This window comes from Eretmochelys imbricata, chromosome 25 (genome assembly GCF_965152235.1).
Source record: "Eretmochelys imbricata isolate rEreImb1 chromosome 25, rEreImb1.hap1, whole genome shotgun sequence".
Taxonomy (NCBI): domain Eukaryota; kingdom Metazoa; phylum Chordata; order Testudines; family Cheloniidae; genus Eretmochelys; species Eretmochelys imbricata.
In genome coordinates, this window is record NC_135596.1 from 8,181,552 (window position 1) to 8,202,850 (window position 21,299).

Consider the following 21,299-nt stretch of genomic DNA (forward strand, 5'->3'; position numbering starts at 1 on the left):
GGGGCTCTGAAAGAAAGGTTGAGACCCCTGCTCTAACCAAGCTATATATGTATCCCTCTAGCCCACCTTGTTCATTTGTTAGAGGTCTAATGATAGTTAAAGAGATATCTAGAGTCTAAACAAATTGCTAACCACAAATAAAGAGTAGAGCCTTTGACATCAATTGTTCAATCATGTTTTTAACACCTATTGGCATCTGAAAATACAATAGCTTGCCCTGGCACTTTAAAAAGACTAAATTGGTTTCTTACCCAGCTAGAATAGCTCCAATGTCAGCAATAAACCACTCTGCAGAATTAAATCCCAGAATGCCCACTCCATGGAAACGCTCCAATCCCAACTGTAAATAAAGATCAGATAGGACTTATTTCTCTGGGAAAAATAAATGCCTTAAGATGAGTTAAGCCATGTATACACTAGTGAACTTACAGTGGCACATGTGTGCCACTGTAAGATTGCTTGTGTAGCTGCTCCATGCAGAGAGAGCTCTCCTGTTGATGTAATAAAACCACCTCAACAAGCAGCAGTAGCTATGTTGGTGGGAGAAGCTTTCCCATTGACATAGCCTTGTGTACACCACCGCTCTTGCTGGTGAAATTTATGTTGCTCAGATGTTTTTCTTGCTGAATTGGAATTCATTTGCAAATTGGATACTATTAATTTAGGCTTAAATAGAGACTGGGAGTGGCTAAGTCATTATGCAAGGTAGCCTATTTCCTCTTGTTTTTTCCTACCCCCCCAGATGTTCTGGTTTAACTTGGATTTAAACTTGGAGAGTGGTCAGTTTGGATGAGCTATTACCAGCAGGAGAGTGAGTTTGTGTGTGTATGGGGGTGGGGGGTGTGTGTGTGTGAGAGAACCTGGATTTGTGCTGGAAATGGCCCACCTTGATTATCATGCACATTGTAGGGAGAATGGTCACTTTGGATGAGCTATTACCAGCAGGATAGTGAGTTTGTGTGTGGGGTTTTTGGGAGGGGGGGTGAGAACCTGGATTTGTGCAGGAAATGGCCCAACTTGATTATCATGCACATTGTGTAAAGAGTTGTCACTTTGGATGGGCTATCACCAGCAGGAGAGTGAATTTGTGGGGGGGGGGGGGGGGGGAGGGTGAGAACCTGGATTTGTGCTGGAAATGGCCCAACCTGATGATCACTTTAGATAAGCTATTACCAGCAGGACAGTGGGGTGGGAGGAGGTATTGTTTCATATTCTCTGTGTATATATAAAGTCTGCTGCAGTTTCCACGGTATGCATCCGATGAAGTGAGCTGTAGCTCACGAAAGCTCATGCTCAAATAAATTGGTTAGTCTCTAAGGTGCCACAAGTACTCCTTTTCTTTTTGCAAATACAGACTAACATGGCTGTTACTCTGAAACCTGACTCTTGAATATAGTTTTGCCAACATTAGTAGTATAGAAATAGCCTTAGTTTGAACATCTTTTCTATATGGCTGCTAGAAGCAGGCATATACTTTGAGCTTAATCATCAAGAAAAAGCTCAGCCAGTGTACAAGAGGATTCACATTAAAGAAATTCCCTCAAGAATTAGCACAGAACCAAAACACCAGTTTAAATTTAATCTCAATATATTGCTCTGTTTTGTTCAATGCTGACAAAGTGCAAATGCAGACTCCCAGCAAATACAATAAGACCACTTCATTAGCATGAAGTAATACTCTATAGTGGAAGACCAGATCAGGAATCCAAATTCCTGAGTTTAATCCAGACATATCTGCTCCCTCTGTGGACTTGGAAAAAGCTAAAGTGGCAGAAAGAGTTGAGACCCTTGCATTTAGTACCTTACATAGTTAAAGGGTTAGTCACATTTTAATTTAAAATGTGATGTATCTAATATCGAAGGCATGCATCCTGACTCCATTGAAGCCCAGGGCTGGTATGCTATGGACTTCAACTGTACCAGGATTTCACTTAAAATCCTCCTGGTTTTGCAGCAGGAACTCTTACTGTGCAATTGAAAGGGCAGGAATCTTGGATTTCAGAGCTTTAAATTAGAGCAATAGGTTAACAGAAAGCACATGCTATTTTTAGTTTGACAAATCCTCTCATGAGTGAAACCTGGAGAAGAGGTCTAATATATTCAGCCATAGAATTTCTGCAAGAGGGTGGCAGACAAGACTTTTATGCTAATGAAAAGCCAAGCAGAAAGTTTTGAAGCAACTTTTCACTCTTATACAAAGGTCATTTTTCCCAGTTTGGCCATTTCCTTAATATTGAAATATTTTGATAAAACATTTCATGGACAGTAGCAGACACTTGCATATAGTCACATCCTTAATTATATTAATATATTATATTGCATATAATCACATCCTTAGTTCTCATTACTTATTGCAGCAGAGAACATGCAAACAGATTGAGGCTTGGCTGGTAAGTTTGACAGTTTTGTAAGGTGGTCTTGAATGTGGGCAGGGAGGAACATTTATATAATGGATGTGTCTAGAATTAACCCACATTTTTAGAGTTAAAAACAGAATAAGCCAAGTTTAAATTCCTTTGAGGAATGTTATGTATATCCAAGATGAAAAACCAACTCACATGCCTCCTGAAGAGTCATCCTCTGGCACGAGCACATGAGAGGTTTCAGACAGAACAATTCAGTTAGCAAGTGTCTCTCATTAAGACTCCATGATACTGAGCCACACTATCCACTGTGCCCCACCCTCTTCCTGTAAGATTAGGGTATACTTAAACATTGCCTAAGTTTCAGTGACTTAATATGGACATTACTGCAATCAGTAATAGTGGATGGGTGAATAAAAGTTCTACAAGACATACCTTTATAAAGCTTTTTGCTGCCTTCCGGCATTCCTCATAGTATTGCTTATAAGTTTGCTTTATCCACTTGTCACCCTTCTTTGATGCAAGGGCAAAATAGTTACCATATTTTTTAACAGCTTCCTGGAATACTTCATGAACAGTCTTTGGTGTCTCACTACCAATACCATGTTGATCTAGCCTCAGTTTAACTTCTCCATCCCGTCGTGTTGTCCATAGGCCTGAGGCAGGGGATGAAGCTAGTATTAAATAAATAAGGTTAGTGTAATGTCTTGCATTTAGATTTTTCCTTCTGCCACTATGAAATAAGAAGTCAGATCTGAGAGATTATACCCAAGGTATAATGTGAATTGTCACTTCTGTACTTTGGGCAAGTTGGCAGGTAGTTCAGATTCTATTTTAAGACTGGAGTTTTGCTGAAACCTGAACTATATTCAAGCTGTATGCAAGAGAACAAAGATGGGGAACTTGAAACCTCTCCCTCCCACTAATACTTTCACATATCCTCTAACAAGGAGGGTGCTATTCTGCCAAAAGATGCTTGTACAGGAACAGCTGGCACAAGAGGCCAAACTCATTCAGTGCCTCTGCCCCAACCCCAGCAGGGGCTTGTTACACTACACTGTGTGCCAGTGGATATTTACCCTCCCTGAGGGCTACCACCACTGCAACCCAAGCTAAATTCAGCATGGTTTCTCAGGAGACTATCCTGCAGTTCATGTTTCTTGTTTTATAACATACAATTTTGGAATTCAACAATTTGAAGTTTAGAGCAATGTATTAGTCTACAACAAAAGATAGTTGTGACAGATTCCTTTTTGCTTACCTTTGGATCTAAACATATTTAACTGAGATTCTTCAGTCTTAGTCTCTTCAGTTGTCTCAGCACTATGGTCCTCAACAGTTCTGCAAGCAATAGCAAGCACTAAGTATTGGATGTTATTTTAGTGCACGGACCGAAGTGTATAACATATTCCCATCACAGTTCAGATATTTCTCAGTTTCATAATTTCATTTTGCTAATCCCTTGATGTTAGGAGGGGGATTTTCCTACTATATTATTGGTCCCCAATATTCTGGATTTGAGTTTGTCCTTTTACTGATAGTCTATGTGGGGCTAACCTAGCAAGACAGTCCCAGCCTCAAAAAGTTTACAATCTAAATCCAAAGTGTTTGTTAACGTAAGTTTGAACACAGAACTGGTTTTGACCAACAAACTGATTACTTGCATTTCCAGGCAAGCTGTGTCTGAACTCAAGCTTAGCATCCACTGGCAGCTAGGAAGGCTGGCACAATTGAACAAAACCAAACCAACTTCCCAAGTAGTGGACTTACAAAAGCAGATGCCAGAAGTGGAGGAGCTCTCTTCTGCTCCTCCTAGGGAGCAGGTCTTCCCTGCTTGCTACCACAGAGCTCCAATCCAGGACACTTGGCCCCAGCAGCTTTCCCTCCTTACCACTCAGATTAGTGGTCACCCAGCACTCTCTCAGGAAAGTCCAAGAGTCCCCAACTTCTCTCAGAAGGATTCAGCAGCCTGAAAGTAGGTAAATTTTCACAACACTACTTTTGCCTAAACTAGTATGCTTCAGCTATTGCTAGTTGGCCTGATGTGGTGGTTTCTGCTAACACCAGATGCTTCAAAGGACGATGAAAGAAACCCCCTCTGGTCTGGTTAGTCCATTAAGGGAAGTTTTTCCTAAATGCTTAGTTAATGATTGGCTTTTCTCTTGAAGCATAAAGGTTATATCCTATTGCATTCTAGCTTATGGAACTGTGGATCATGTGAGCCACGTAAGTCAATTTTGACTCCTACTAAGCTGTTTGCCTCAATAGTGTCTTGGTCTCTTCCTAGCCCACCATGCATCTCCAGTCCCTTTTAGGGCATTACCCCACACACTAGTCCCCACCTCCTCCAAAAAGCCATGGAAGTAGCTTTTCACAAGTCATACAATGGGGGGTGGAGGGTGAGAAAACCTGGATTTGTGCTGGAAATGGCTTTTAGATAAGCTATTACCAGCAGGACAGTGGGGTGGGAGGAGGTATTGTTTCATATTCTCTGTGTATATATAGAGTCTGCTGCAGTTTCCACGGTATGCATCTGATGAAGTGAGCTGTAGCTCACGAAAGCTCATGCTCAAATAAATTCGTTAGTCTCTAAGGTGCCACAAGTACTCCTTTTCTTTCTGCGAATACAGACTAACACGGCTGTTACTCTGAAACCTGTTATGGGACTGAAACCACCACCTAACTAGTAAACAAAAAGGAGTACTAGTGGCACCTTAGAGACTGACCAATTTATTTGAGCATAAGCTTTTGTGAGCTACAACTCACTTCATCGGATGCATCCGATGAAGTGAGTTGTAGCTCACAAAAGCTTATGCTCAAATAAATTGGTCAGTCTCTAAGGTGCCACTAGTACTCCTTTTTGTTTACGAATACAGACTAACACGGCTGCTACTGACACCTAACTAGTGTTTCACTATTTTTATGGTCTAGACTTAGTCTCTGATCACTGCCTCAAAGTTAAGTAGGCCTCACCTTGAGCTCAAACTATATAGTTTAGGCTGCAAGTTGGTCACCAATTCGATGATTGTGACTTCTGGGGCAGCCCATGGACCAGTTGCACCAGCCACTGCTGGGGCAGTCTCAGGCCACTGCCTGCCCCCCAGCGGTGGGAGGATATTTGGTGTGGGAGGGGTGAGGGCTCTGGGCAGTGCTTACTTTGGTGGGGCCCTTCCCAGAAGGGGCAACATGTATGTCCATCCATCCCTCCCTCAGCTCCTAGCTCTGTGTGCTGCCTCCACCGTTCCCAACCAATGGGAGCTATGGTGCTGGCAGCGCACAGAGCTAGGAGCTTAGGGAGGGACATGTTGCTTCTGAGAAGACAGGTTGGGAACCTGTCAGCCCCACCAGCTCCCCCCACAGTGCCCCCCCCAGTCCTCCCCATATTTAGTCAGGGGTATAGTACAAGTCATGAATAGGTCATGGGCCAAGTTCCCTCTAAGCTGCACAGCAGCCTATTAAGCTCCACACAGGTGCTCAGGGCTGCAGCAGGGAGAGATTCCTCTCCCCCCAGCCCCAGGCCTGCTGTGGCCATAGGAGAGGCACCCCCAGCCCAGGTGCTGCTGTGGGGAAAGCTTGGGGGGTCCTCTCCCCACTGTAGCCCTGGGGCAGCCTACACCCCAGACCCCACATCCCTGGCCCCACCCCAGAGCCTGCACCCCTAGCTGTGACCGGTCCATGACTTACTAAAAATACCAGTGACTAACACAGCCTTAACCAGAGTTAGTTGAGTCATCATCCTAGAGGTTAAGGGATCATCCCATCATGGTGCTGGGCAGCAGCTCTACTCCAGGTTCAACCTTGCTAGAAGACATCTGGTAAGCACTGTCCCTTAATTTTTGTAGAAATTGGGGAGGAAGTGAACTCCACTCTACCCTCTTGGCTGCTGATAGGAATGAAGAGACTTTGTATTCTTCTTCTCCAAGACAGGTTTATTATCAGACCTTCATTCTCTGCCCTCATTAGCCAGGTATATTTGCCATAATGAAGACTGACAGCAGTCACATACTGTACCTTCCAGATAACTTAACTGGAAGCTGAACTCTGGCCTGGCCTTTGGGGACCCATGAACCACTCACCAGAATGAGATCTCTTGAGCTACAAGTGTAACTGTCCTGCTCTCCTAGTATTCATATGGCTGGTGCTTGCTCCCCTGCACTGTACAATGCCATTCATACACTCACCTTAACTCCTATTAGTCAGCCATGACTGCCAAAAAAATATATAAAGCTTATTTTCCACCCTAGAAGGATTGAATATTCCCATCTATCTTGCCTTTGTTTCTCTAAAGTCTGTCACTTTGAGATCACTGCAGGTCGATAGGCAGGTGAGCACTTTGTGTCAGTGCTGAACCTTCACTCTTCATGAAGACTCAGGTAGGGGGAAGAGTCCCACCTTTTGTTCTGTTAAGTACTGATCCACAGTTTGAGTCTGACTGTATCCCTCAGTGTCCACTTCTAGAAGATTGGCATTTGTTCAGAAAATACTCTGGAACTCACTAGGTTCTTATGACATCACTGACTTCTGAATTCTAGGCTGACCCTAGCACTAGGTATCCAGTTTGACCCTACATGCAGGCAGGGTCACTTGGACACGAACTGTTGCTATAGAAATAGAAAACCTTAGCTAGATCATTGTGACATACAAGAGTCCTGGCACATGATTGGCTGTAGACAGATCTGTAGTTTCAGCTGTTGGCTTTGGTATGAGAGAATGTTGGTCCAAGGCTGTTGGTCCTGATTCAGTCAGAATTTGTGTCCTTCACCCCAAACTTCTAGTTCTCCCCCTTTTGGAAGGGGAATTGAACTGTTCTGTTTAAAATGTAGTTTTCTGGAGAAACACATACTGGCATTTGAGGTGCTATGTTTATCTCATTGTAAAAATGAGCAGACTTGTTCATTACACATGAGGTGACTTAACTGGCAGTCAAGCAGATGTGGGGGGAGAAGTGTTGACATTTTACAGTTAGTACATTGTCACTGGTTTTGAATCAGTAAAGTTCAGTTCTTGTTCCCATCCCTAGAGTTCCAGGGGTGGGTGCACAACTGCTGTATTTGGAGGCGGTTCTCATGATCTGCCAAAATAGGACTCAAACCACTGCAATTAAGTCTGAGGTAGCTATTTTGACACTGCACAATAAAACAAAGCTTGCTTCTCCCACTAGGTCTGCAATCCAGAACCAGAACAGGAGAAAGTAATCAAGTCTGTCTCTTAACCTTGCTCAGCAAGCTATGGAGTCTTAACTGCGGGGCCAGCATAAAGTATGCTTCTTATCAATTTGCACTTCTGTTGACAGATTGGCATGAATAACTGTCACTATTAAGTGTTCATTTTGCTGAAGTGTTTGTGCATTTGTGAGAGTAGTTTAGGAGGTTAAAGCAAGGGGAGGGGGGAGATCAGTACATAAAACTGAAGACCAATGAGAGGTTGCAGAAACTTCACTACTCACTAGGGCATTTGGTAGCTGTAAGCTAGCAGAGGATAAATTAATACTGATAAATGGATGCAGAACCACTGAAAAGTCAGACTGGTCATTCTTACTGAATCTTATGGATCAAACAGTAAAGCCACATCATTAAGAAAATAGAGGAGCAGTGTTGCAGTATTTGCAAATGGTAAAATTTACTCTATTAGCAGTACAATGAGGTTGCTTATTATTGGAAGGGAGTTTGGGAAACTATTGCAGGGCTAAGAGGTACCAGCTTTTTAACATGGTTTGGTATTCACTAGCAAGATGTGGGTGGTTTTTCTAGCAGGTTGTAGCACTGGAGTACAAACACTTCCACAATGCTACCACCACAACACAAGCTTTCCTTTTGATTTTCCCACACCAGGTCAAAAGTTGTTTTCTTCATGTGTTTCAAATAAAGAGACAAGATCTTAGGCTGAGAGCCTCTGGAGAGTTTGGCACCTAAATCCCACTAATTTCATTGGATTGGGGAGCCTAATTCTTAGGCTCCTTTTTAAAAAAGAGAATCCCAATTTCTCCAGCAGCAGTTGGTTTGACAAGGCTCTTATGCTATAGTTATGCAGGAGCAAGTGTGAATGAAATATTATTGCTTAAATCACCTTAAGCCTTAATTGAAGATATCTTTTTGCAAGACATTCCCTATTGGCTAGGGTTCAAGGCTATACACAAATCTTTGTTCCAGGCCATCTAAATTAGGGAGGGTTTTATGGGCCATGGAGCAATAGACTATAGCTGGTCAGGTGAACCTATGGAGTTCTCTCCTCCCCAAACACTGCAGAAAAATGACTGACAGGGAAGCAAAGGAAAGCCACAAGAGTGATCACATGACCTTCCCCAGCAGTACCCAGGGCAGCCAGCAGAGATGTAAATCACTGTGGGGCAGGGGAAGACCTAGCTAATGGTTTCTACCTTGCATCTGGCTCAGCTGCTAATCCTGGCTGAGCAGGACAGGACTTCCTCTTTCCCCACATGGCATCTGGGTCAGACCCACCCAAAGATTTCTCATCCAGCTGCAGGAAGCTCTGCAAACTTCCCCTGCTTCCTACACCCATCATTCCTCAGCTGCAAGGGGAGGGATCCCTGTACAGGGAAATGCTCCACCATCTGCCCAACCCCCATGCATCCAGACAGTCTCATAACTAGAACCTCCTGCTGAATCTCACACCCCCTCCCCCCATAGAACCCTCTAGTAAGCCCCATTCCCCCTGCATCTGGACCACCCTGTTGAGCTACCTGCACCCCCACCCTACTGAGCCCCAACCATCTTCACTTGGGACTTCCTGCAGGGGGCTCCATCACCATTGCACCCAGACCCCCACCCCAACAAGCCCATGCACCCAGATTCCTCATTTTGCCCCACACAACCCTCTCAACCCACACCTGGATCCCCCCTACACTAAGTCCCTCCACTCTTGGATCCTGCCTTGCTGAGCCTGCCTGCCCACACCTGGCATGGAGGGGGAAGGTCCCTGGGGTGTTTCTGGGGCAGGCCTGGTCCTTGTGCAGTGTCAGGGTTGGGTGCAGCCACACCACTGAATGCGTTCTCGGGGGTGGGGGGTGGGGGGGAGCTGCACAGTGATCTCCCATCTCTGGGCAGCCAATCTTTTAGTTTTCCCCATGGGCTGTAAGAGATACATAGCTCTACATGGTCTACTTTGACCAAAATCCCCCTTACTTCCCTCATATGTGGCACAAACAAGATGTACTTTCCTACATTTGGAGATTTCCCTGCAGACACCCAATATTCTGTTTGCAGTATAGCAACATTCCATAATATAGAAGTGCTAAGTATTGGCCCATGCCTTTCTACGGACAAGTTTAAATTCTGCCAGAGTTAACATTAAATGCATACTTTTATAAGAAGTTCAGTCTGCCTGTACAGAATGCTTTTTGAACACAAGCTAAACGCAGTGTATTTCAGAAGCTAGTCACTGCACTAAAAGTGAGTTCTATTCTGCTCTTTTCCTTCCTCACAGGATTAGATTTTAATAGTACAAGCCCATGTGAATGTAGATCATAGAAACTATTCTAGTTAATCAAATGGAAATTAATCTAAAAATTCTTAAAGAAACTGGACAAACCTGGATGGAGAGTTCACCAAGACATCACTAAGAGACACCCCACATGGTACTGGAACTTCTGAGTTAGGGGCTGAATCTGCCAATACAGTACCCATTTCTGATTCAGACAGCATTGTCCCTGCAAAAGTTTAAAATGACAAAGTGATAGTTTAAAACTGCTTTAAGGAAACTACTTATCAACATTGTTAACTGTCACTGAAAGCAGCAATATTTGTATTTGCAAAGAATAAAATAAGATTCTTTATCTGGTCCAGTACTAGGATGGTGCTAGATATAGAATATATATATTATGAGATTTGTTAGTTGTCAGATTTTCCCAATTCATTTTTAAAAGTATGGTCTATAGTTGACCTGCTTACAATTTAACATCTCATAAAAAGGTTCTCATTTATATCCTATGCTATTTAGCCAGAAATAATGAATTTAGATCTTAACCCCCCAAAACCCAACCACCATCACAGAATTATGGTTTAGAATCTCAGTGCATTTTCTGTGCCTTTGTTCAATCCTCTTCCTCTGCAGTCTATCAGCATGAGCACAGATGTGTAACATCCTTTATTTTTTTTAAACTAGCACCTACCAGGAAGAGCTGTAACATCTTAGGTCATGTGTTCTCTGCATTGCAATTGGAAGTAGCCCATCACCCCACTTTTCTCCTTATATAGAAAGACTGATCATGTGTTTGTTCCTCCTTCCCCTGCAACACCAGCACATGCAATTACTTTCTTAGAGGATGCTGGATAGTTTCCTTTTTCCTGCCTGGAACATGTCCACAACAACTGTGATGTGGTCACAGGAACAGGGTTACTATGCTACAGACAGTCAAGTATCTATTATATTTGAACACAAAGTAGGCACAGTTCATTTTTATATGAATGACAGTTCAGTAGCTGCCTTCTTCCTGAGTGGGTTTCATAGTCAGCATTAAGTGAATGTATCACTATTGTGTCTTAAAGGTTGAGTTTGTTCATCTAAAATTAACCTAATGCTAGAAGAAATGTCAGTGTATATAGTCCTCAAACTCAGGATAGTTGGGTTGGGCTGGGCTTTATTTGCCTGGAAGAGAATCACCCTATAAACAGGAAGGAAAACACATTCTTGTTAACTCCTTTAAGAGGCATAGTTCACCATACTATTTTTTATTTCTTTTAACAGGACAGACATTGCAATAACTTTAAAGTGGTCAATAAAAGGCACTATGATAACCTAAATCCATTTATTGGATTTTTAGGTTAAGGGCTGGTTGCTTTCCTCTAGCTAGTCATGAAGCAGAGAGTCTGCTGAACTGTGGGGTGAGAGAAGAGAGTAATAGCAGCTCTGAATCATTTTGCTGCATCAGAACAACTCTTCAAAATATATTGCGTGGCTGCTTCACCATGGCCAATCTATAGTATGCTAGACTCTTATCCCAGTAGGAAATTCTTACAGATGTTCAGTGATAGGAGGGCAGTCAAGCCACCAGTGTAGGAGATAAGGGGAGACAATATGGGAATTCTCTGAAATATTTATTATGAAGCCTTTGTGCCTCTGTTTCCCCTCTGCACTTTGCATTGTAAAAAAGTTTAAGTCTCCTGCTAAGACAGTGCAGGAAGCATGAAGTAGAAGTGTCACCTAGTGGTCTGAGTGGAAGAGCTAAGTCATTAAAGACTGGCTCAAACTGACCCCAAATCAAATCAGAACATCCAGCAAGACTAAGGCCTGGTCTACACTGCCATGTTAGGTCCAATTTAAAAGGACTGCGTCCACACAGCCAAGCCTGTTCCGTCAGCCTAAAGGGCTCTTAAAATAAACTTCTGTACTCCTCCCTGATGAAGGGAGTAGTGCTAAAAATTGACCTTGCTGGGTCAAATTTGGGATAGTACAGATGCAAATCGATGGTATTGGCCTCCAGGAGCTACCCCAGAGTGCTCCATTGTGACTGCTTGGGACAGCACTTTGAACTCTGATGCACTAGCCAGGTACACAGGAAGAGTCCTAGGAACTTCTGAATTTCATTTCCTGTTTGGTCAGCATGGCAAACTCAGCAGTACAGGTGACCATGCAGTCCCCCCAGAATTGTAGAGTGTAGACTGTTTCTAGGCTCCCCCTATCATCTCCATCCCTGAGGAGATCGCAGGTGGGAAGAGCACTCATGACTACATGTTTTCAGAGCTCATGCAGTCCTCCCGCACTGATCATGCATTAAGCTGTGCCCTGAGATATTCAGTGGCAGAGGCCAGAAAGAATTCAGCGAGTGTGAAGAGCGGAGGCAGGACATGATGCTCTGCTAATAGGAAAGCCAACGAGAGCACAGACCCCTGCTGCATCCACTGTATAACCGCCTACCCTCCTCCCCATGTTCCATAGCTGCCTCACCCAGACACCCAAGAATGTGTGGGGGGGGGGGGAAGGAGAAGACTCTGGGCACCCAGTCATTCCACTGGAGAGGATGACCCAAGCAACAGAAGGCTGTCATTCAAACAGTTTGATTTTGAGTGTTCCTACAATAAACAATGTGGCCTTGTCCTTCCCTCCTCCCCTACCCCACTCAGGCTACCCTGTCAGGTTTTTTTGTTTTGCTTAACAAGGAAAGAATGGTTTCAAAACAATAGTTACTTTATTTCAAAGGGGGGAGGGTGGCTGGCTTACAGTGTATTAAAAACAAAGGGCGGGTTTGCATCAAGGAGAAACACACAACTGTCACACTGAAGCCTGGCCAGTCATGAAACTGGTTTTCAAAGCCTCTCTGATGCGCAGCGTGCCTTGCTGTGCTCTTCTAAATGCCCTGGTGTCCGGTTGCTCAAAATCGGACACCAGGCAATTGGCCTCAACCTCTCACCCTACCATAAATGTCTTCCCCCTTACTCAGATATTATGGAGCAAACAGCAACAATGGGAATGTTGGTTGTGCTGAGGTCTGACCTAGTCAGCAAACAGCATTAGTGAGCTTTTAAACCTCTAAAGGCACATTCTGCACTTGCTCAGCCTATAGTTGAACTGCTCCTTACTACTGTCCAGGCTTCATGAGCCATGGGAGCAAGGGGTAGGCTTGACTGCACAGTGCTGCCAGCTGGGAGAGCCTCCAACTCGCATTATATTCCAGGCAGGACTGAATCTCCATGAGACAAAACTTGGAGAATGACCTGGAGTGTCTGGCTCCCATTCAGTGCTCTAAGAGGAGGATAGCCATGTCTGTCCAGGCACCCTGATCGACCCCACCAAGGTCTGCCAGGAGCACCCAGGAGATGGATGGCTCAGTCCTCCTGCACCATCTTCTGCAAAGGCAAGGAGCTACTGCTGCGTTACACATTTTCTTACATGGTACCATTTAGAACATCTAGTCACTTGTTCACACACTAGTTACAAATATTTAGGTATTAACTTACCTAGCTTAGTGAAAACTTGTTTTAAAAGGTTACCATAGTTGCTAATTGTCGCACAACTGTTAGTAAATGGCTTGGCTGCCCTTGTATACATTCTTAATATGTTCATTCAAGACAGACTCTCAGCCTCCATTTCATTTAGCATAAGTAGTTGCTTAAACAGTAAACAAAATTTGTTAATGTTTAGCCATTGGATTGGGTAACTGAATATAGAGACTTTGTCTGCACTACCACTTTTGTTGGTAAAACTTGTGTCAGTCATGGGTATGAAAAACCACCTCTCACTGAGATAATTTTTGCTGGCAAAAGTGCTGGTGTGGGCAATGTTATGTCAGCAGGAGAGGCTCTTCTTCTGGCAAAGAGCAGCTACACAGGAGACCTTACAGTGGTACAGCTGTGCTGCTGTAATGTCTGTAGTTACTTAATGTAAGTGAATCTTGTACAATGACCTGGTCAGTTGTTACTGGTCTCCTAGTGGGGGAGCCAGCTGTGGTCACTCAATTAGGGTGAACTGCAAAGAATGGGGCAGACAATCCCCAAAAAGCTGGTGGATATTCCAATACTTAAATTCACCAATCCAGCACAGCTTATTTATTACCTTACTGGTTACTCAAGTCTAAAGAGTAACCTTAAAGTGATCCAGCATCAGGCCCCCATCCAGGTATGCATGTCAAATATTTCATCATGTAAAAGAACAGGTTCTATCGGTCCCAAAGGATTGGACAGTTTACCTCCCAAGTTAATGAAGGTTTCAGAGCTTACCCAAATATACATGACAACCAATTCTTATTAAACTAAAAATTAAGAAAAAAAGAATGTGGTTAAAAGATCACTATACATACACAGACAGGAGTTCAATTCATTGAGTTTCAGATTCACAGCAGAGATGGTGAGCTTTGTAGTAGCAAAGACTGTTGATTACATGGTCCACCCTACTCATATATAGGTAAATACGCAAACATTATCTCCCCACATGTCTTCTCTGGGTTATTCATTTTACTGGATGTTTAACCCTTTCTAGCCATGGGTCAGTTGTCAAGGCTGGATTTAAGGTTCAATAGTCTACAACCCCCCCCCCCCCCCACTGGAAGCGTTAACAGGTCACTCCACCTTGAATGGTCCCTTGAAATGTGTTAAATACTTATGCTAAACAATCTGTTCCACCTTATATTTAGCTGTGACACTTCAATTAAGTTTCCCAGCTCTAGGGTATGCCTTAACATGGCTGTGTAAGCTCTGCCGGGGCAGCGCTTTAACATGGCTGTGTAGTCTTGGCTCCACTACTGGGGGAGAGCTCTGCCAGCGCTGTAATAAAGCCACCTCTGTGAGGGGAAGGGCTCCCAGCACTGTAGCACTGTCTATACAGTCACTTTACAGCACTGAAACTTGCATCGCTCAGGGGGTACCTGTACTGTAAGTGCTACATCAGTAGCATCAGTGTAGCTGCGCTGCTGTAGTGTATCTAGTCAAGATGCTCTATGCTAGGGTGGCCAAACTGTGGCTCAAGAGCCACGTGTGGCTCTTTTACTGTTAAAGTGCAGCTTGCAACCCCCCCCACCCCACCTACCAGACTGGGGGAGCAGCTTGGGACCTCTGCTTTTCAGTGAGGTGGTGGAGGTAGGGGCTGCTGCCCAGCATGGAGTGGGAGTCTCAGAGCTTCTGCCCTGCAGGGGCTCAGGGCTTCAGCAGGAGCGAGGCTGAAGTCCCATCAGGTGTCTCCCACAGGGCTCATGCCCTGAGCCCTGGCTGGCATGCCCTGGCTTTTGAACTTCTGAAGATGGTTGTATGTGGCTCAGAGGGTCTGTAAGTCTGGCCACCCCTACTCTATGCAGATGAGAGAGCGCATGCGTGCTCTCCCACTGGCATAATAAATCCACCTCTGTGAGAGGCAGTAGCTATGTTGGCAGAAGCAGCTCTCCTGCTGATATAGCATGGTCCACACTGATGCTTACAGAAATGTAAGTCAAGGGTTCTCAAACGGTGGGTCACCACCCCATTTTAATAGGGTCACCAAGGCTGGTATTAAACTTGCTGGGGCCTAGGGCCAAAGCCCACCACCCAGGACTGAAGCTAAAGTCAGAGCCCCACCACCTGGGGCCAAAGCTTGAGGGCTTCAGCCCAGGGAAGGGAGGGGGTGGCTAAGGTTATATGCCCCCTGCCCAGGGCAGAAGCCCTTGAGCTTTGGTCCCCCCCTTCTGGGGTCATGCAGTAATTTGTCAGAAGGGGGAAGGGTGTCACAGTGCAATGAAGTTTAACAGCTGGTGTAACTTACATTGCTTGAGGGGGTTGGCTTATTCACACCCTACCCTGAGCTACATAAGTTATAAGTGGTAGCATAGATCTGGTCCCAGACCTGGAGAAGAGCTCTGTGTAAGCTTGTGTGTATCAACAGAAGTTGGTCCAATTAAGAGATACTACCTCACCCACCTAGTCTCTCTAATATCCTGGGATTGACACAGCAACAAACATTGGATGCTGGAGCAGAAAGTCTAACTTTAAAAAGTACTCTGGAAATATTTCTGAAACAACTGAACACACTGAAAATAGAAGCCGCACCAGACAGGATAATTTCAGCATGTCAGCTTCTCTTGGCCAAAAGTGAACTAACTGATGTCCCTTAGTCTAATATTGGAACTTTAGTACAGTTAATATTTCAGTAACATCACTTCAGAGACTGTACTATTTGAACAAGAGAGACTATTTGGTGATTGTATTAAAATTAATTTGGCCTTAATGTTTAGAGCAGGCTGTACCTTTACAAAAAAGGCAGGGAGTAGAGGTTTCAGATTACATGGTTTCTAGTGCAGGAGTACTTTATATTTATGGTTTTAAATCTTGATCTCCTTGTGCAGAAGGCACTGACTTAGAGGAAGCTAAGTAAGACTATTTTCTTGAACATGACCCTAATGGGTGGAGGAAGGGGAGCATGGATTTCAAATGATTTTTCTTGCAATTTCCTGCCATGTACTGGAGAGTTGCTTACATATGGGAAATAGCGTGACTGTTACTACAGCTTCCTCACTATCTCTCTCAAAGGTTCTTTGTTTTACAGCAGAGGGGTGTCAAACAAAGATAGTTTTGTTACCATAATTATAGTTGACATTTAAACATAATTATGCTTGAAAAAAAAGCTAAGCTTCAGGTTAAACAGATTGCATCTACATGGGAAACTTTGCTAAAATTCCCCACCAGCATACCTTTACCAGTAGGCTATTTTCTGTTTGTGCATTTGATAGCACATTAGATGGGGTAATGTAAGTTTGACTGGTTTCAGAGTAGCAGCTGTGTTGGTCTGTATCCACAAAGAGAACACAAGTACGTGTGGCACCTTAAAGACTAAAATTTGAGCATAAGCTCAAAATAAGTTTGACTATATAGTCAGTTTCCCTTTGTTTGACTGGGGTTCCCCCCACCCTCACCACACAGTGAGAAGCCACTTTTTCAAGCATGATGCTACAATTTTGAAACCACAAAAGTTGACAGGACCAGAGTGTTGGTGTAGTATTCAAGACTATCCCTTTAACCTGAATTTTTAAACTGACTGAATTTCAAGTCAACAGTACCCCTACTGAATCTTTAAGGTAATTTTAAGCTAGTTTCTACTAATCAGAAATTTACTTCATTGTAGCTATATTTCACCAGGAGGGAGATGGAGAAATACAGGAGACAGGGAAATATAGGTAGGCAGCTAGCTGCTGCTTAGGGAAGAGTAATAGATGTAAGCCTCTCCTCCCCCCTCTAAACATTTAATCTTCTTTATTCCTGCCCAGAATGGGAACTGGAAATTTATCCAGCCATTTCTGGGTGCCAGAATTCTCAATGGACTTCTGACCAGATGCTAAAACCTGTTTTATTGTACATGAGAATTTTTGGGAGGGTAGGCAGAGAAATGTATTCATTTTTCAGTACAGAACTGTAGGTTGAAAAGGACAGAATTCACTGCAGGTATCCAGAACACAAGTGGAACTGGCTAGATATGCAGCCTGAACTCTCCACCAGTTAAATTTGGTGAGCCATCACAGCAAGTGTAGTAATTTTTGTTCACTAGTTAAGGCTACACTAGTTATAAATTAGTAGGAGCTGGTTAAGATGCCTCTCTCATTTAACTGTGTTTTTAGCTTTAGTGTATAAATCTGATCTCAAATCTAGAACAGTTGTAGTCCATGGAACACTGGTGATCTGTTGAGACTGCATAGTCACAGGTTTCCAACTTCCCTTGTAGCCATCTGCTAAGCCACCTTGCTTCCACAGAACAAGGTTAGAAGAGCAGTTTCTGTATTTGCCACAGGGGTGTTTTGATAATTACTGGCAGATATGGTGGTCCATGTTACTGCCGAAAACAAAAGGGGTGGTGTTCCATATGGCACAATTATGATGTGAACCACCTCATGAAAAATTCAGAAACCCTGAACTAGATACTACTGTGATCATTCTATATAGCGATCCTACTTGACATCTGGATTTAACTGACATAATATAGTTTAGGAAAATGTGGAGTTTGTTACTGAATGGACACAGAGGACATTTAAAAATCCTGGTAAAATACTGGAATGAACTATTAGTTTTTTGTGGCTGCAGAATGTTCTGACGTCTTATACCAACGTTAGTCATTTCAGCACCGTTTTCCTAACACTGCAGGCTCCCTCTACAGCATCATGCAAGTGTAACCTGATTATTTCAGCCAATAGACATGTTACAAGTCATCATTTTGACACATGATAGTCTCAAGACACTGAATGAGTAAGCTTAGAGGTTATCAGAGAACATTAACCTGTTGTAGAGGTCACAAGTGCACTTCTTCCTGTCGAGGCAGACAGCAGAGGTACCATGAGTTACTCACACAGATGGAAACACACTGAAAACAGTTTAATACTGATGAAAGTATAGAACACTGTTTACAGTTTATAGCCATCAGCTTTTCCACAGGAAGTTATGTATGTGGCAGGAAGTCTACTGTTGATTCTTTGATACACAGCTATATTGATCTTGTTTCAATAGAGGCAGATGAGATCTCTCCTCTAGGGTCTACCATAGCACCAAACATTTTTTGTCCAGAACTGGAAATAGGCAGTTAAAATATGCACCAGTTTCTGAAGTATACTGGCAGTTTTTACAAGACAGCCACAGAAGAAGGGTATAATATAGACAAAGCACAATCTACATCATTTTTGCAGCAGGAAGTTCCTCAGCATTGGAAGATTGACTTTTCAAAATCTGATCAGATCTCACATTTGCTGAGGTCAGCTCCAGTACCAATTAAGAATATGGAATACATTAAGATTTTAGTTCAGAAAATCAGAGAAACATGAAGTCTTTTTAAACAACTTTGTCACATTTTTAGAGAGACACGTGAGACACAAGTGACTAGCCCTCACGCAGGCATAGCGTTGTATTAATATTTGCTTAAGGAAGTGTCAACAAAACAAAGGTCTAGAAACTAGGTGACAACTACAAACATCCTGGCAGATTTCAAATGTAAGGGAACAGACTAACGTTCTTGTAGCTAGGAGGACTTTTACCTTCGGGGGGGAGGCCTCTGAGCAAGCACACATCAGAAACGCGCTAATAAGCGGCCAAACGCTCACTCTTTGCGCCATGGGGGGAGGGGGGAGGGAGAAAGAGGAGACCAAAAGAGAAAATGGAAATTCCAGTTCTCCCCTTAGACACAAAACCTCAAGTGCCCCAGATGACGTGTCTCTTCCCCCCCCCACCCCCAGGGCCGCCCGCCCCGCGCCCTCAGAGGGGAAACCCAATACGTGGCACGGGTGCTGCGCTTTTCCGTCCATAAAGCGCCCTCCAGCCATGAGCTCATTGAGGAAGCTGCTGTCCACCCACGCCCTCACTCCGCTGGGGGGAAGTGGGGGGGGGCGGGCGGTGAGGCACCTGCCTTGCCCAGCCCCTCGCCGAGCCTTTGCTACCAGCCCGAGGGCCCGCCGCAGCGGAGCTTCCAGCAACGCGGCGTCCCGCCCGCGGCACGTTGCGGGCACTCGGGCCAAGGAGCGAGCGGCTCCACCCGGGCGGGGCGCCTGCAGGGGCGGGGCGGGTCACCAGAGCCCCCGCCAGCCGCCTCACTCAGGCGGCCGCTGCCCCGCCAGCTCCTGCCCACGCAGAGGGAGAGGAAGGGAGCAGGGGAGCCCCCCCCGCACAGCCCATCTCCGGGGGAGCAGCCGCCCCTCCATCACCAAGCCGTACCGGGGGGGAGCCCCTTCATCCATCGCCTCCCCACCTGAGGGGCCAGGCACATCGCTCCCCAGTACCTGGGGGGGGTAAGGGCGGCCCCTCCATCTCCCCCACCACCACCACCACACCTGCCTGAAGCAGCCCCGTCCCTCCCCAATACCTGAGGGGGGGGTAAGGGCAGCCCCTCCATCTCCCCCCCCACCACACCGGCCTGAAGCAGCCTCGTCCCCCCCCCCCAGTACCTGAGGGGGGGGTAAGGGCAGCCCCTCCATCGCCCCCCCCACCGGCCTGAGGCAGCCCCATCCCTCCCCAGTACCTGGGGGACGGGGGTAAGGGCAGCCCCTCCATCGCCCCCCCACACACCGGCCTGAGGCAGCCCCCCCCCAGTACCTGAGGGGTTGTAAGGGCGGCCCCTCCATCGCCCCCCCACACACCGGCCTGAGGCAGCCCCGTCCCCCCCCCCCCCAGTACCTGAGGGGGGAGGTAAGGGCAGCCCCTCCATCGCCCCCACACACACCGGCCTGAGGCAGCCCCCCCCAGTACCTGACGGGTTGTAAGGGCGGCCCCTCCATCGCCCCCCCACCGGCCTGAGGCAGCCCCAGTACCTGAGGGGTTGTAAGGGCAGTTTCCTCCGTCCCTGCGGGACCAGCCCCCCGCCCTTTACCTGGGGTGGGCGCGCCGAACCGAGCCTCCTCTCCGCGCTGCAGGACCGACTGGCTGCCTGGAGGAGGCACCAGCTGCCTTAAATTTAGAGCGCTCGCGGGCAGGGGAGGGGCGAGAGGGCGAATCCCGTCCGCGGCGCGTCACCCCGCGCCGCTTGAAAGCCCCGCGCGCGCCCCCTCCCCGCCCCATTGGACGGAGCGCCTCTCCTGAGGGGGCGGGGCCAGGAGCGAGCTCCGCCGTTTTGGATAGGAGCAACTTTTTCGCCAGCAGCCAATAGAGGTGGGTTCCGCGCTGCCTCAGCCCCGCCCCCTGCTGTAACCCTCGGTCATTGACCTCCACTAGACCACGTGGAGTCTGCAGCCGGCTTCCTGGCAGGCGGTTGCGCGGTACTGGGAGGGCTGGGAGCGTTGCTCAGGGGAGGTGGGACATAGGAGGGGGTCGGAGGAGCTGTTACAACAGCGGGGGATTGTCTCAATTAGCATCGATTGCTTATAAATATGGTTATAATCGGCCAGGGGCAGCAAACAAATTGCAGACCTGCTGGTAATAAATTGCATAACCTGCTGGTAATAAATCACAAGCAGGGGATGACAGATACTGGGAAAGTAAGCATTGGGGAACAAACAAAGCAGAACAGCAACAAAGCCTATAGCAGTTTATTGCAGGCTAGTCGCAGGTGCAGTAACAACTCTTGGAGAAACTGGTGAGTCTCATGATAGGGAGTGATAAGTGGGAGATGGTCATGGGGCTGTGCAAAATGGGCCATATGCTTGACCCTGATGCCTTCTGGTTAATGTTTGAATGGGTGGTTTCAGGAGCAGACTGGGTAAAGAGGGTATGGGGTCTTCAGCTGCCTCCCTCCCTGCCTTTCGGGGTATAAAGGGTATGGGCTCCCTATCAACCTCTCGTGAGAAACTCAAGCTGTTTATAGGGTGCTGTGGGATGAAAAAGCATCAGATTATGATACCATAAAGGCTGCCATTTTAGATCAGATGGGTCTGTCAGCAGATCGATACAGCCAGAAGTTTTAGGCAGCCAGGTGGTCACAGGGGACAAGACCTAGGGGCTTTGCACATATTATTGGATTGGACCACTGGGTGGCTGAGGCCAGGTGAGGGGTTGGGGAGATCATGGACTTCATTATTTTGGAATAGCTTTTGCAGTGCCCACCCAAAGTCACTAG

The 21,299-nt window shown here is 45.8% G+C and overlaps 1 protein-coding gene across 4 annotated transcripts in view; it reads right to left on the reverse strand.

Moving 5' to 3' along the window:
- ACSBG2 (acyl-CoA synthetase bubblegum family member 2) overlaps positions 1–20,194 on the reverse strand; it is a 37,442-nt gene extending 17,248 nt beyond the window's left edge. The window contains exons 1-5 of one of the 4 annotated variants that reach the window (XM_077842192.1): positions 20,118–20,194; positions 9,912–10,029; positions 3,625–3,704; positions 2,799–3,037; positions 252–340 (exon numbers count right to left, since the gene is read on the reverse strand). In XM_077842192.1, the coding sequence (XP_077698318.1) occupies positions 252–340; positions 2,799–3,037; positions 3,625–3,704; positions 9,912–10,024 (521 nt within the window). In that variant the 5' untranslated portion in view covers positions 10,025–10,029; positions 20,118–20,194. Of the gene's footprint in view, positions 1–251; positions 341–2,798; positions 3,038–3,624; positions 3,705–4,133; positions 4,185–9,911; positions 10,030–14,115; positions 14,275–20,058 lie in introns of those variants that run through there. The other 3 variants (XM_077842194.1, XM_077842193.1, XM_077842196.1) reach the window with 3 other exon arrangements.
- Between the last annotated feature and the right edge of the window lie 1,105 nt (positions 20,195–21,299).